Source organism: Eretmochelys imbricata, chromosome 22 (assembly GCF_965152235.1).
Source record: "Eretmochelys imbricata isolate rEreImb1 chromosome 22, rEreImb1.hap1, whole genome shotgun sequence".
Classification (NCBI taxonomy): domain Eukaryota; kingdom Metazoa; phylum Chordata; order Testudines; family Cheloniidae; genus Eretmochelys; species Eretmochelys imbricata.
The window spans coordinates 11785715-11800266 of NC_135593.1; the positions used below are offsets into that span (position 1 = coordinate 11785715).

Sequence of the window (14552 nt, forward strand, 5' to 3'; positions counted from 1 at the left end):
GAGTGGATCAAACTGGGATGTGAACACCAAGCCTTCCAGACCTGATGCTACATCCACCGTCTGGCCTAGGATACTTGGTCAAGGAGAAGCTCTGGAATTCAGGATTGCTTTGAAGGTTTCAAAGCTTACCTGCTTGTGCTAGTCCTGTTTGAAGATGGGTCTGAAGGGTCATGATGTGCATGTGGGGACAGCTAGAGACAGCCTGGGTAGGTAAGGATCTAGACAGGCAGCAGGGTGGCTGTAGAAATGTTCCACCCAGTTTCATGTAATAGGAATTCCTGGGGTAAGTGGCTGGCGGATGCCGTTCTTACCTGGTCTAGAAGCATCACGGAGGATTTGATGATCTCACGCCATTTCTGCAGCTCTGTGTCATGATACTTCTGCTGAGACTCTAGTAACTGAGCCCATTCCGACTGAGACTGGGGTAACCTGCCAGGTGCACATAAAATACAAATGGTTTGGCTTTGGAGGAGCAAGGGGGTAAGATTGATGTAGGGGAGTTCCTGGCTGCTGAGTAAAAGGATGTCATTGACGATTCACCTCAAAGCCAGAATGTGCCCCCCACCCTCCCGCACTCCTTCATTCATAAAACTTCCACCCACCACAAATTGTCTTCCTTGGAAACCTCTGCCCAACCTCATCCTCAGTGAAGATGCTTTGAAATGAACATTTCCAGATGTATCCAGTGTTGTAGCTGTGTCTGTCCCAGGATATTAGAGAGACAGGGTGGGTGAGGTAATTCTTTTATTGGCCCAATTTCTGTTTGTGAGAGAGACAAGCTATGCATAATATCCACAAACAACTATGTGCGTGAAACCAGACAATCACTACGCTCTCGAATGAACTCAAACAGGAAAATGATAAAAGACAAATATGGGTGAATATTTTTCTCCAAGTGATCACGCTATATATGATCTATCAGTCCTCATCCTCAAAAAAAGTGCACAACACTTTCAAAAGACGAACCTCAGAACTTAAATTCGTAACTTTGCTAGACACTAAAAATCATGGTCTTAATAAAGACACTGGATTTATGGCTTATTACAACAATCTGTAACCCCTTCACTCCCCTTTATGTCCTATGACTACAGGGATGTTAATAGGTCAGGTGATCAGGAATGGGCCCTTAGAATATGTGCTAACTGCTTAACGGTAAACTATTTGTTCAATTTTATATTTAGCTGTGACACTCTGAGTACCTTTCCCAGACCTGAAGAGCTCTTTATAGCTCAAAAGCATGTCTCTCTCACCAACAGAAGCTGGTCCCATAGAAAAATATTACTGCCCCCACCTTCTCCTTTAAAGGGGTTATATTTTTAGAAGCATCCAAGTGTCTCAAGAGATTGTCCCATTTTCAAAAATGTCCAAGGCACCTAGGAGATGAAGTCTCATTCAAAATCAATGTTCCTAAGTCTCTTGAAAAATTTATCAATGATCATTTTAAGTTGCTTCAGTTCTGGCACTTTTGGGGAACACAGTGAAACTAGTGGATAGTTCCTCATATTCCCCTCTTCCTCCCCGCACACTTTACTAACGATATGCCCAAACAGGGTATCTTGGTCCAAAGATCTCACAATGCTCTGCACTCAATTAATTATACACTGCAGCGCCCAGCCCGCATCCAGGTAAGGTAGGTACTGTTAACTGCGTTTTATAGACAGGGAAACTGAGCCACAGAGGGGAGAGGTAACAATACTTGCTTGAGGTCACACAAGAGAGTCAATAGCAAAGCCAGGAATGGAACACAGGAGTCCTGACTCCCTCTACATATTACACCACACGCCCTTTTCAGAGCCAAAAACAAGCACCAGGTGACCCTTGGCTCTCTGCCCTGTGCCGTAGCTATTGGAGAGTGCTACTCATCTAGCACAGTCTGTGGCAGGAAAGGCCTGATTCTCACCCTGCTCTCCCAGTGTAATCATCACTTGTTTGTTGCTTGTTCCAACCCAAATAATTTATCTTTCCTTCAGTGTGTAATGCTGGGAAAGAGGCAACTGGGCAGCTCTGGACTGTGGAGTTTTGGAAAAGCCACCCAAGTCCACACAAAGTAATAGTTAGTGAGGGACAAAGATAAATGAATGCAAAGTTACCTTTCCGGTAGCCGCAAGCCCTGCCATGCGGTGAGGGTCTGGGTGGTGTATTCCAACATCCAAAGTTTGTAGAACAGCATCATATTGAGAATTACCAACAGCACCAGACTGGGAAGGAGAAAAAAGACACTGGTGGAAACATCCCTGACTATATACACCATTCAAATCCCACCATAGAAAATGCCACGAAGGTCCCAGGGGCCTGGATGCCTTAGTCAGCTGATGGCAGTGGCAGTTTTGCCTGAATAAGAACTGGGTGACCAGGGCCAGAAACTTTAATTGAGAGAGAGAGAAAGAGACGAAGACAGAACTTCATGAACTAAACACAACTGAGGGCAGAGCATTGGGGAGACTGACAGATCAGAACAGACAACATACAGACCAAGGTTGGTGCATTAGGATTCCAGCTCAGCGGGTGACGAGTTCTATCGGACACTGAGAAAAGCAGGTGAAAAACACAAGAGTAAAGAGGTAAAAAAGAGACAGTACCTGAAACAAATCCTAATGGGAGCAGGGAAGAGAAAAGATGGAGGAGCTAGAGGTTAGAAACAGAGCAGCACAGGGATAGGAGGAATGTCTGGTGGATACATATAGTACACAGAAGGGACGGAAAGGGAGGAGAGAGAAGGAAAGAAAACGGTAGCTGCATGGGTGTTTCTCTAAGGACAATGCTCTTCCTTCCCAAGCTACACAGCAGAGGTTGGGTGGTACCCGCAGAGCAGCACACATGGGACACCTGAACACAGTATTGTTCGGATTATAAATTCACATTTCAAGCTGCAAACCCCTCTTTCTCTGTTTGCACCAAGCTGTGTGAGAGGAGCCTGACAGCACAGCATGCCAGCCACTGCTCTGACTTTATACAAGGTTGCCGCAACCTGGCATTTGCGGTCGTTATATCTATTAGGTGCATCAGCGGCTCAGATAAAAGATGCCAGCCAAGATGGGAGGCTTTTAATTACCGTGTTTGGGGCTGTCTGTGAACATCTCCACAGCCTCAGAACCAACCCCATTTCTCTGGGACAGGGTTCTGGCTAATGGCCATTGGCAAGATACAGCATTCTGAAAATATTACAAACACTTAGAGGCTACCAATGCATCTGCTTCCAAACTGGTGCACTGGAGATCAAAGTCCTTCCAGTCAGACAGCTGTCCGGTAGCCTATGAACAGGGATTATTCTAAATTGATTTTTTGTGCTTTCTTATCAAAACGATTGGATGTGCCAGGTCCATCCGTCAGAAAGTGTTTTGGTAGAGAAGGTACTGGAATGTCCAGCAGCAAACATCTGCCATGCTGCCAGATACACTAGGTCAGTCTAACAGCAGATATCTGCAGCACCGCCAAATGTGCATCTAGCAGAAGATGCCTACCATGGTGCCAGAGTTACTGAGCACATGCAGCAGGAAGTATCTGGCTTGCTGCTAGATGTACAAGCTCTGTGAGAAAGCTTCTCCAGCCCTATCTCAGTCAGGATCGGGAAGTGCAGAAAAAGAGGCACAGCAATTTAAAAAGTAAAATTAAAATGGTAAATTCAAATTTTCCCAACCTCTGAAAAGGCTGGTTGAGTTTGGGGCAAAAGATTGGGGTTGTTTTTGCTTTATTCAAACTGGTTCAGCGGATCCTCTGTTATAAGGATCATGCTGCAGTGAGGGTAAGTCCCGAGGAAGATTTTCCTCTCTGCAGGTCACAATAAATCATTAATACTTTGTTGGGTACCTGTACAGTGCCTTTCCTCCAAAAAGTCATTTACACATGAGTGCATTAACCTCCCCCACAGCCTCGGTGGCAGGTAGACATTAGGACTCCCATTTTACAGGTGGGTAAAATGGAGACCAAAAGAAGTCTTGTAGCTAGACCAAGCGTATCTGGATCATCTGTGCATTTGTAACGAGCCCACCACTGTAGTAGCCATTGTGAAGTAAGTGGCAGAGACAGGACTAAAACCCAGCAGTACTGATTCTTAATAGCCTGCTATAACCATTGTACCAGCACACCCAGTTCTCACCCATCCCTCCCCCAACTTTTTATCTTCTAAGAAATCTCTTCCTAATGGGCTGGTTTCCTTCCAAGATGGAATTTCTCCCAAACCCAGAACCCAGAACATACATATTTGCAAGTAGCCAAGAAGGTTTCACTTCGGAACGTAATGAGAGAAAAACAGGTAGCAAACCAACTGGTCACATATAATAAAAACCAATGTACTGAACACATTGTTGTCGTAGTGTAGCACCTTTACCATTACCTTTACCAGTATAACAGTTTGCATGACAAATGCACCACATTTTCACTGTCCTGGGAACTGCTAGGTTGTTTGTATGTGGTACCAAGTAGGTAAATAAAAAAATTACAGTCTCTGCATAACTCGTACAAAATCCTTAATTTGCAAAATGTCTAAACCAAGACCCTGGATGCAATAAAAAGAAGCTGTTTTATTCCTCGCTTTCCAAAAATGTTTCTGTTATTTACAATCCCTTCTCTTCAGTCATTATTTATGGGGTCTCATGTTCATATTAATTTCTCTGGCCCCTCATCTGCTTTTCCTCCATCGACTATAGATTTCCCCCTCCCGACACAGCCTGCCGTTTCCCCAGCACTCTGGTGAACAAAGCGTACTCTCAGGTTTCAGAGTAGCAGCCGTGTTAGTCTGTATTCACAAAAAAGAAAAGGAGTACTTGTGGCACCTTAGAGACTAACCAATTTATTTGAGCATAAGCTTTCGTGAGCTACAGCCCACTTCATCGGATGCATTCAGTGGATGCATCCGATGAAGTGAGCTGTAGCTCACGAAAGCTTATGCTCAAGTAAATTTGTTAGTCTCTAAGGTGCCACAAGTACTCCTTTTCTTAAAGCGTACTCTGTAGCTGAGTTACCTCCCGGGACTTCTAGGAATGTGTAGGAATGCAGGGTTCTGCCTGGCTTAGGGCAAGGTCAGGCCTGAGGGGAAGGGAGTGGGTTGAATAAAGAAAGAACCGGACAGCAGTCTGAGTCACAATGTTGAGATGTGGATCATCTCCAGCAGGAGCTGACCCAAACCTTTGACCAGAGCTAGAATTCAACTACACCACATGGAACATTTATGAGGTGTTTTTTAAAAGGTTAATTTATTTGATTTTTGCTTTTTGGGCAGCTTCTGCTGGAAATGATCCACATCTCAACATCGTGACTCAGACACCTATCCGGTTCTTTCTTTATCCAACCCACTCCCTTCCCCCCCAGAGACAGGAGAACCCAAGGAGAGAGACTGAGCAAGCCAGGAGGGCGTAAGGAGTCACTCACACACAGCTGATAACGACCAGCAGCTTGGAGACGCTCTGCAGATGGAAGCCACCAGAATTGTCCTCAGGGACATGCCGCGTCTGCGTGGAACCTGAGGGGAAGCATTTTGTCATGCATTTAAGTTATGACCTAGGAAGAGCTCAATTCCTATCCCCTCCACATTCCCAAATCCCTCTCCAACAATCGCACCCCAGGCTGCGATCCATTGGACCCCTACCTCCAAGAGGGGTCTAGCCCCCAGCCCCACTCCACCCCTGGCCCCCAGATTGGCCCGGCCCCATCCCATCACAATCCCTGAAGAGCCCAGCTCCCTGCTGGCAATTCCATACCTGCCACGTGCTTGATTCGATGCACAACCTCCTCATCTGTGGGGGTGGTGACGGGACTCAGCACCTCCTCCAGGTGTGGCACCCGCAGGTGGGCGTGGGGCCGTTTCCTTCGGCGCAACGTGGATTGTTTGCTCATCTTCTCTTTGGGGGATTGTCTGTGGATCTCCGCTAGGTACATGCTCTCGGTTTTGGTCAGTTCGCTCTCTGCAGTGAGTCAGGCAACGTGTTTAATATCAAGGGAAAATACCTGAGGGTCTCTCTGTACAAGGTCACTTTCACAGAGGCTTGGGACCATAACAACACAGTTTCCACCCAGGGCGCCCGCTGGGCCAAAGCAGGGCCCAGTGCTGGCAGCTCCAGAAGATGAAAGCACGCATGTCCATAATTCACCTGGCCGAATGTCAGGTTCATGCTAAAGCACTGAGCTCTCACTACCCGCACTTTTTAACGGGCAGCGCTAAATGTGAAGTAATGACATCATCCAGCTCTGTCTAAAACCCAGCCACGGTAGCCGACCCTTGCTAGTCCGCTACTGGATCCCACACCACCAGACTGCCTGCCTGCAGGGACGCATGTGCACACCCCCCGATATCAACACACCACGGCCCCTTGGTAATGGCTGCAGTGTGAGTGACTGCAGCTCTCACCTAAATGACGGAAATAATCTTCTAGGCCACTCCAGAAGTTTTTCTCGATGAAGGATTTCACAAGTCCCCACGGCTGCTTCCTGTAGCGTAGCTCTGTAGAAACCCTGAGGGAAGAAAAGAACAAACCCAGTTCTTCCTGAGCGGTCACCTCCTAATCTTTGCCCCCTGGATGCAGTGGGGACGGGTGAACCCACAGCCTACAAACATTTGCTAAAGCAACTGAGCACGTGTTATTTCTCCCTCTTATGATTTTGATGGTGGCTCTGGCTGGGTCCTGAAATGCCAAACTGCTGCCTGTGGCCCATTCCTGAAAGCCTCTCCCTGTGGCAGTTCCTGTCAGCCCCTTTTCAAAACTCCCCTCCCCTGCAAGTTTGCACGTGTACTGGAACACACAGCCAAACACTAGGGCACTGATCCAAGCCCAGCCCAAACCTCCAAGGCTGCAGAATTGTACCCAGTACTAACCTGCTGGTAGCTCTGCTTCCCCACTTACCCTATGAATCTCTCACAGCCCTGTGCTCTCTGTCGGTGCCTCCCATTGCCCACAAGATTCAATTGATAGTACACAGCAGCTGTCCCTATGAACCATTTATTCCAAGAGAGGTTCTCTGGCTCTCGGCCACCTCCCAACACTAACCCATACTTTCTTTGCAGCAACTACACTGCCTGATCAAAGGCCAGTGGATTGGGTAGCTACCTCTCCTACCACTCTCAAGAGCTATGGGGAGGTTCTGCTTGCAAGGGTTAAGGTATAGGGGGCACAGACAGGCTTCTTGCAGTCTCTCCACCCTTCCCGTGTAAAGCAAAGGGCAGGAGTTCAAGCTTTCCTATTTGTAAAGTGCTTTGAGATCCTGGAGGAAAGTTGCTCTAGAGGGGCCAGTGGATGAGTATTTTTCTTCATCAACAAATCCACAGTCCCTCCGAGTACTGTACCTGAGTCGGCTTTTGTTTCTGGCGACACGCGTCAACGTGTAGCGATTAATGGTGTAGAAATAATCATGGTAGGGGACGTCGTGAGTTAGCACCTCTGCGTCTATCACGTAGCACTCGCTTTCTTGGCTGGCTTTGTACATTGTCTGCGCAAAGCGGAGAGGAGAGCACAGGGAAGTGGTTAGTCTGGTCAGAGCGAGGCCAGGGCAGAGCATGGCTCCTCACTGCAATCATGCAAAACATCTCATGCAGAGGTAAGAGCCACCTCTGTGACCCTTTTGTGTTAAGTTTTCCGTTAGCAGCTGAGTTTTCCTGGTGTGAATATTCATAAAAAAAGCCCACAAAATTTAAGCTCAAGTATTTCCCTATGGCAAATCTGAAATTGGAAATTTGATAATAATATTCCAAACTCAAGCAATTTTGGTTAGTTACACACCTAATCCCATCAGAAACAATATCCCAACTGAGTTATGTAACTGACCAATGCTAACGTTCCCCAATAAACTGGTCTCTGGCTCTTTATATTGTACAGAGGGAAGAATTTTGCAAATATTTGTAAACAACATAAATATCTGTTTCTTGGCATGAAGGCTAAGTAGCATTGCCCTACTGGATAGAATAATCAATTACTGCAGTCAGTGGGCCCAATTCTCTATTGCACTGTGCACTGCAAAATCATTTACACCCGTGCAAAATGAGTGTAAATCATTACCTCTCTGGGTTTGGTAGCACTTCAGAACAGCTTTGCACTGGTGGAAATGGCTACACAAGGTGCAGGACAACAGACAGTCTAGTCCATTTACTTTACAAGGTAACCTCATTACTTTAACAGAGGTGACTGTAAAGACCAGGGATTCTCCAGAGATTTCATAGGGCTTGTCTTCACTGCAAAGGTAACTCAAGTTACACTGTAATTTGAGTGTTGCCCCTAACTTGAGTCCCATCCACACAACAGAAACCCTTAACTCAAGTTTGGAGATGTTTTTAACTCAAGTTGTCCCATCGGAGGAGAGGAGATACAGGTTACAGATAAGTGAGCACAACACATTAGCTGCCAACGCATTACTCTGTGCAACTCAGGTGTCATTTTAAGGTGGGGCCACGCTCTCTCAAGCTAGGCTAACTCAAGAGGAGTTAACTCTGCTGGGAAGACATGGACATCTCCCCTCCCATCATGATAATGCAGGCCACGTCCTCATCCACCAAGATAACACCTCTGTAGGAGCTTAAGCATTTGCTTAGGCAGGAAAACAACATGAAGGAAGGATCAAACCGTGTCAGATTCTCTGTAGAGTGTCAAGTATCAGAGGGGTAGCCGTGTTAGTCTGGATCTGTGAAAGCGGCGAAGAGTCCTGTGGCACCTTATAGACTAACAGACACATTGGAGCATAAGCTTTTGTGGGTGATAGGGATTCTTGCTTGCATATTTATACCTGCCTCTGGAAATTTCCACTACTTGCATCTGAAGAGGTGGGTATTCACCCACAAAAGCTTATGCTCCAATACGTCTGTTAGTCTATAAGGTGCCACAGGACTCTTTGCCGCTTTTGTAGAGTGACAAGTGCTTTGTCCCCTTGGGAATAAAATTATTTGCACTGGCTCCTTCTGCTCTTCATTTCATCTCCCCCTTTCCCCACTCTGCTCTGTGCCTCTCTCCCCCTACTCTGCCTTCCCACACCTGGCTGGCCCTCTTCTCCTTCCATCCTGCATATGCTTCCCTGTTGCATAGTCCTCTTCTTCACCTACAAATGCTTCCTTGCTGCTTGGGTTCCCATCTCTTCTGCCCTCCCAGGCAAGTTGTTCAGCCACACTGTCGTCTTCTCCCGCTGCTCCCCAGGGCATTCTTCCTGGCTGCCTCATTACTTTCTCCCTTGCTTGCCTGGATACTCTTCTCTTGGGCTGTGGCTGGCAACTCCAGTGCCACTGCAGGCTCTGGTCTCAAGGCAGAGCTACAGCTTCCTCCTATGTAGCTGCAGCTACTAACTGAAGACAGCCAGACTGGCTCCTCTTCTGTGATTTCATCTGCTTTTACAGGCCTCTGGCTCTGAGCATTTCTATGCAATAAAGAGCCTAGACTCCTACACAGGCAGCTGGAAAGAGGAGGAGCTACTCCCATGTGACCCACCTGCTCCCTAATGACCACCAGCAAGTCGCCCCACAGGCTGTACTTTGGGAACCACTGGTGCAGACAGTGGCTTTGCTGTTTAATTAGGCTGTTTGTTCTGGGAACAGATTTCCCTTCACCTGGAAATTCCCAGTCACTTCCCTGTAGCACAAATTAGCTATTAGAATTTGCAATGATAATGAGTGGCAAATTAATAACAGAGGAAGCCATGCAGGGGATAGAGCGAGAGTGAGAGAGCACATGCACATCCCAGAGCCCGGGGTATTAAAATAAGTCTCTGATCAGTCTCTGTCACCTTCCTATTCTGCTTCCACGTACCTGAGTCTCGGTGACAGTAGCAGTTTTCGGGGCGAGAGGGTTGGTGAGGGTGATCGTGTACAGGATTGCTCTGCTCTGATTGCCGTTTTCTTCCTTCTTCCATGGATGAAAGATAATATCTTGGAAAGGAAAGGCCACCGAGTTAGAATCTTGAATTGACAGAGGTGTGGGAAGCTATCCATACACCCAGACCCAACAGGATTGGCCCTCATTGCTCCCCTCTTTGGCCGGCTTGAGACTCAGAGGACTGAAATGGACCATGGAGACTGAAGACCTCTCCCTCCCCTAGCCATGGCCTCTCCAAGGACAGAGACACACTAATGTGGACGGGCTGGGGAAGCTGCTGACTGTCCCACAGATACACCAGAACATCATTCTCCGGGGCTGTCAATCCAGCACCCTCTGACAGTGCTCACATTCACTTCATTTATCTATTTTTTTTTTTTTTTTTTAATAAAAGAGTTTTGTGTTGACCTTTCCAACCACCATACTTTTCAAGTCCTGTGAGGCTGCCAGTTGGGGGACAGGCAGAAAACATGTAGAAAGAGGCTCACTGTAGCATTGCTTTAGCTTTAGAAATGCCTGAGGAATTCCAAGGTCTGGTTTCTCTCCCCTTGTCCAGCATCAGGGATAGGGTCAGGGGGTCTCTCTGTCTTCCCACATGACGATGTTAGAGCTACAGTAAAAACATGGACTGTACTGCACCAAGGATCACTCCCTGCCTGGGCTACAGACTTTGCCACTCTGTGATGTGCTAGGATTTGCATGAGGAGGCAGAGATGCTTTCTACTGGTAACCTGGTGCCTGGAGCTGGGTGTGTGATCAAGGGTGGGCTGACCTTAAATGGAGCCTGGAACTGCCAAAGACTTCAGGACTCCCATTGGTACCGCCAGCCCAGCCAGCCTCACCCTCCAGGTACACTTGTGGCAGCAACAGCATTACGCTAAGTTGTGCCTCTAAGCTGCGCGCTCCAGACCAACATGCAGAGGCCCCCTTCTGCATTGCCCTTAGCTCCTAGCGCTCAGAGGACGCTGCCTGAATCAGCTGCTGGGCGTGCGGCCTGTGCTAGGATGGTGCATGGCTCACCGGAGAACCGACGCTGTTCCATGAAATCCCTCTGGAACTGGGAGTCAGTGAAGAGCAGGTCATACAGTTTGTCCACGCTGAAACTGAACACCTCATTCATGTACTGCCGGCCATTCAGATCCTCGTAAAAGGCCTGAACTTCTCCTGCAGGGAGACAGAGATGGGTGAGCGCGCTGCTGGCCTTCAAGCCAAAGAACGCTGCACCAGGCTCAAAGGCTCCCCTTTTGCAGTGCCAGGACAGTACCACTGACAGTCTGGGAAAGGAGACGAGCCCAAAGGAGACACAGCTAGTTCCCTTTCTTTTAATGCCCCCAGGGCAATGACCATAACATTAGTAGTGTAATTCACCCCATGGAGTTATTTCATTGTTAGCCTTTCATCTGGCCCACGATGCTGAGTTGCTGGTGTCTTCCTGGTGCGAAAGAACACGAAAGACCTCATGGATCCAGTAAAGGAGGGTAGCACAGTATCCCCACCAACACCTCCAATTGGGAAAGATAGCACCAGTGCATCATGGGACACCACAGGACAGCAATACCTGCCATCACTGCCCACCTTCGTCATGGGTCTCTGACGAGTCGCTGAGCTCCGTTGGAATGTCCTCATTGTCGTTGAAGTCCAGGGAAGGGGAGTTCACCGGGGTGATGATCTCTATCTTGTCTCCAATGATGTTTTCAAGGGTGAGTTCCTTCTCAAGGGGACTCTCCACCAACTCCTCCTCCTCCGGAAGCATCCCGTCAAACTGGGAGGGGGACAGAGTGCAAGAAAGGCAATCAGGATGCCACCACAGAGAACTACGCAATGCAATTTTGACACACATACGCCCCCTATCAGTTAAAATTCCCACTGGCATAGCTCTCTCTCTGAGACACAGACACCCTACAGGTCAAAGACTAGAGGAGCCCAGAGGACAAGCAGTCTTCCAGGTTGGGGCTGAGCAATGGGCAAACCACCTATCCTCATAAAAAAAGTTAAATTATAGAAGCACAACAAGGTAGCCATTCCTGCAAACCGCATGATATACAAGGATGGGGAGCCATGCTCGTGCCCGAAGTGACATCTGATGGTGTGGGAAGGGTTCATATTAGGGCTCTCAAGCAATTAAAAAAATGTATCACGATTAATCGCGCTGTTAAACAATAACAGAATACCATTTATTTAAATAGCTTTTGGATGTGTTCTACATTTTCAAATATATTGATTTCAATTACAACACAGAATAAAAAGTGCACTGTGCTCACTTTGTATTTATTTTTGATTACAAGTATTTGCATTGTAAAAAAACAAAAGAAACAGTATTTTTCAATTCACCTAATACAAGTACTGTAGTGCAATCTCTTTATCATGAAAGTTGAACTTACAAATGTAGAATTATATAAAAAAAACCTGCATTCAAAAATAAAATAATGTAAAATTTTAGAGCCTGCAAGTCCACTCAGTCCTACTTCTTGCTCAGCCAATCACTCGGACAAACAAGTTTGTTTACATTTGCAGGAGATAATGCTGCCCACTTCTTCTTTACAATATCATCTGAAAGTGAGAACAGGCGTTCTCATGGCACTGTTGTAACCGGCGTCACAAGATATTTATGTGCCAGATGCTCTAAAGATTCATATGTCCCTTCATGCTTCAATAACCATTCCAGGGGACATAAGTCCATGATGATGACCGGTTCTATTTGATAACGATCCAAACCAGTGACCGAGGCATGTTCATTTTCATTATGAGAGTCAGATGCCATCAGAAGAAAGTTGATTTTCCTTTTTGGTGGTTTGGGTTCTGTAGTTTCCGCATCAGAGTGTTGCTCTTTTAAGACTTCTGAAAGCATGCTCCACACCTCGTCCCTCTCAGATTTTGGAAGGCACTTCAAATACTTAAACCTTGAGTTGAGTGCTATATCTATCCTTAGAAATCTCACATTGGTACCTTCTTTGTGTTGTGTGAAATCTGCAGTGAAAGTGTTCTTAAAATGAACAACATGTGCTGGGTCATCATCGGAGACTGCTGTAACATTATGTGGGTAAAACAGAGCAGGGGACATGCAATTCTCCCCCAAGGAGTTCAGTCACAAATTTAATTAACACATCATTTTTTTAACGAGTGTCATCAGCATGGAAGCATCCTCTGGAATGGTGGCTGAAGCATGAAGGGGCATACAAACGTTTGGCATATCTGGCACGTAAATACCTTGCAATATTGGCTACAAAAGCACCATGCAAATGCCTATTCTCACTTTCTGGTGACAGTGTAAAAAAGAAGAGGGCAGCATTATATCCTGCAAATGTAAACAAACAAATAAAAATCTACATTTGTAAATTGCACTTTCACAACAAAGACTGCACTATAGTACTTGTATGAGGTGAACTGAAAACACTATTTCTTTTATCATTTTTACCATGCAAATATTTGTAATAAAAACCAAAATGCATTTTGATTTCAATTATAACACAGAATACAATATATATGAAAATATAGAAAAACATCCAAAATATTTAATAAATTTCAATTTGTATTCTATTGTTTAACAGTGCAATTAAAACTGTGATTAATCACGATTAATTTTTTTAATTGCAATTAATTTTTTTGAATTAATCACATGAGTTAACTGCAATTAATCAACAGCCCTAATTGATATATTTATTTTTAATACACACAGGGACCAATTTTTCAAGGTCTGAACACTTGCAGCCCCCTTTGACTTCAACAGAAGCTGGGGCTGCTCAACACCTTTGGAAATCAAGCTAATACTTTGTGTGCATGTGTGTGCTGCTATATCATGTATTCCCACAGACCTTTTTATATTTCAGTTAAGGTTGAGTATATACATAAGGATATATAATAAAAAAAAACATATCCAAGTTGCAATTATCCCCCAAACAAGCACTATAAACCCAGAAAATTCAGAGTTCAGCTTAAACCCCCAACACAATCCGAACTTGTCAAGGTGTGGAAATGTGCAGCCAGGCCACCTCAATCACCTTAACTCTGCCTTGGAGTGACGCCACGAGTGAAAAGAGATTTTAGAGGGGAAAAAACAAACAACCTGAATCTATCTTGAAAAATCAGTTTCCTTTAATCTGGGCCCACCGATGCCAAAATGCTTTCATTGCCACCATATAACAGGCATGGTTAATGACTTTCATGGCAGGCTGCAGGTCCCCCTTCTTTTTTTTTTTTTCCTTGTGGAGGGTCGCGACGGCAGATCATAGCAATGCTTTTGGGGGTGGGTTATTTTTGGTTGCATTGGAAGAGAGACTATAGGAGCAGCCTGTTACAGCACGGTTTATTTAAGAACTGTCAAAAGGAGGAGGATCAGGAACTCCCTGCTTAAAGGGTGTGTGTATAGGTCTAAATAAATAAATAAATAAATAAATAAATGAGACAACAGTATCCCCAAGAGATTACACATAACTTCTGCAGATTGCTAAATTATCGACCTGAATCTCTCCTCTAAGTCATAGCCTGTCCTTCCAACAGCCTATTTGTATGCTCCTGGCCTCTGGTCTGCAATCAGATTTGGGATGGGGTAGGGGAAGGAGACACATACCGAAGTTGGCGCTTCACTGCTCCCCGTGGATGTCAACGTGCTGGCGGTGATGGACTTCTTGGGCAGCAGAGGACTAGCTTCAGGTTTGGCCTCTATGCTGCTCTTGGAGGAGCTGTCATTCACTTCATTTTCTTCTACAGGGATCTCCTCGCAGTAGCTGTAAATCCAGACAGAACACACCAGTCTTTAACTCTGTATTTTCC

At 46.0% G+C, this 14552-nt stretch overlaps 1 protein-coding gene across 4 annotated transcripts in view; it reads right to left on the minus strand.

Annotated features, from left to right (window-relative positions):
- GRAMD1B (GRAM domain containing 1B) overlaps nucleotides 1-14552 on the minus strand; it is a 143079-nt gene that overhangs the window by 603 nt on the left and 127924 nt on the right. For 2 of the 4 annotated variants that reach the window (XM_077839769.1, XM_077839770.1), the window contains 11 exons: nucleotides 14350-14506; nucleotides 11358-11544; nucleotides 10803-10946; nucleotides 9717-9835; nucleotides 7277-7419; nucleotides 6344-6447; nucleotides 5697-5900; nucleotides 5368-5458; nucleotides 2580-2591; nucleotides 2091-2198; nucleotides 312-429 (listed from right to left, as the gene is read on the minus strand). In XM_077839769.1, the coding sequence (XP_077695895.1) occupies nucleotides 312-429; nucleotides 2091-2198; nucleotides 2580-2591; nucleotides 5368-5458; nucleotides 5697-5900; nucleotides 6344-6447; nucleotides 7277-7419; nucleotides 9717-9835; nucleotides 10803-10946; nucleotides 11358-11544; nucleotides 14350-14506 (1387 nt within the window). The remainder of the gene's footprint in view (nucleotides 1-311; nucleotides 430-2090; nucleotides 2199-2579; nucleotides 2592-5367; nucleotides 5459-5696; nucleotides 5901-6343; nucleotides 6448-7276; nucleotides 7420-9716; nucleotides 9836-10802; nucleotides 10947-11357; nucleotides 11545-14349; nucleotides 14507-14552) is intronic. The other 2 variants (XM_077839768.1, XM_077839767.1) reach the window with 1 other exon arrangement.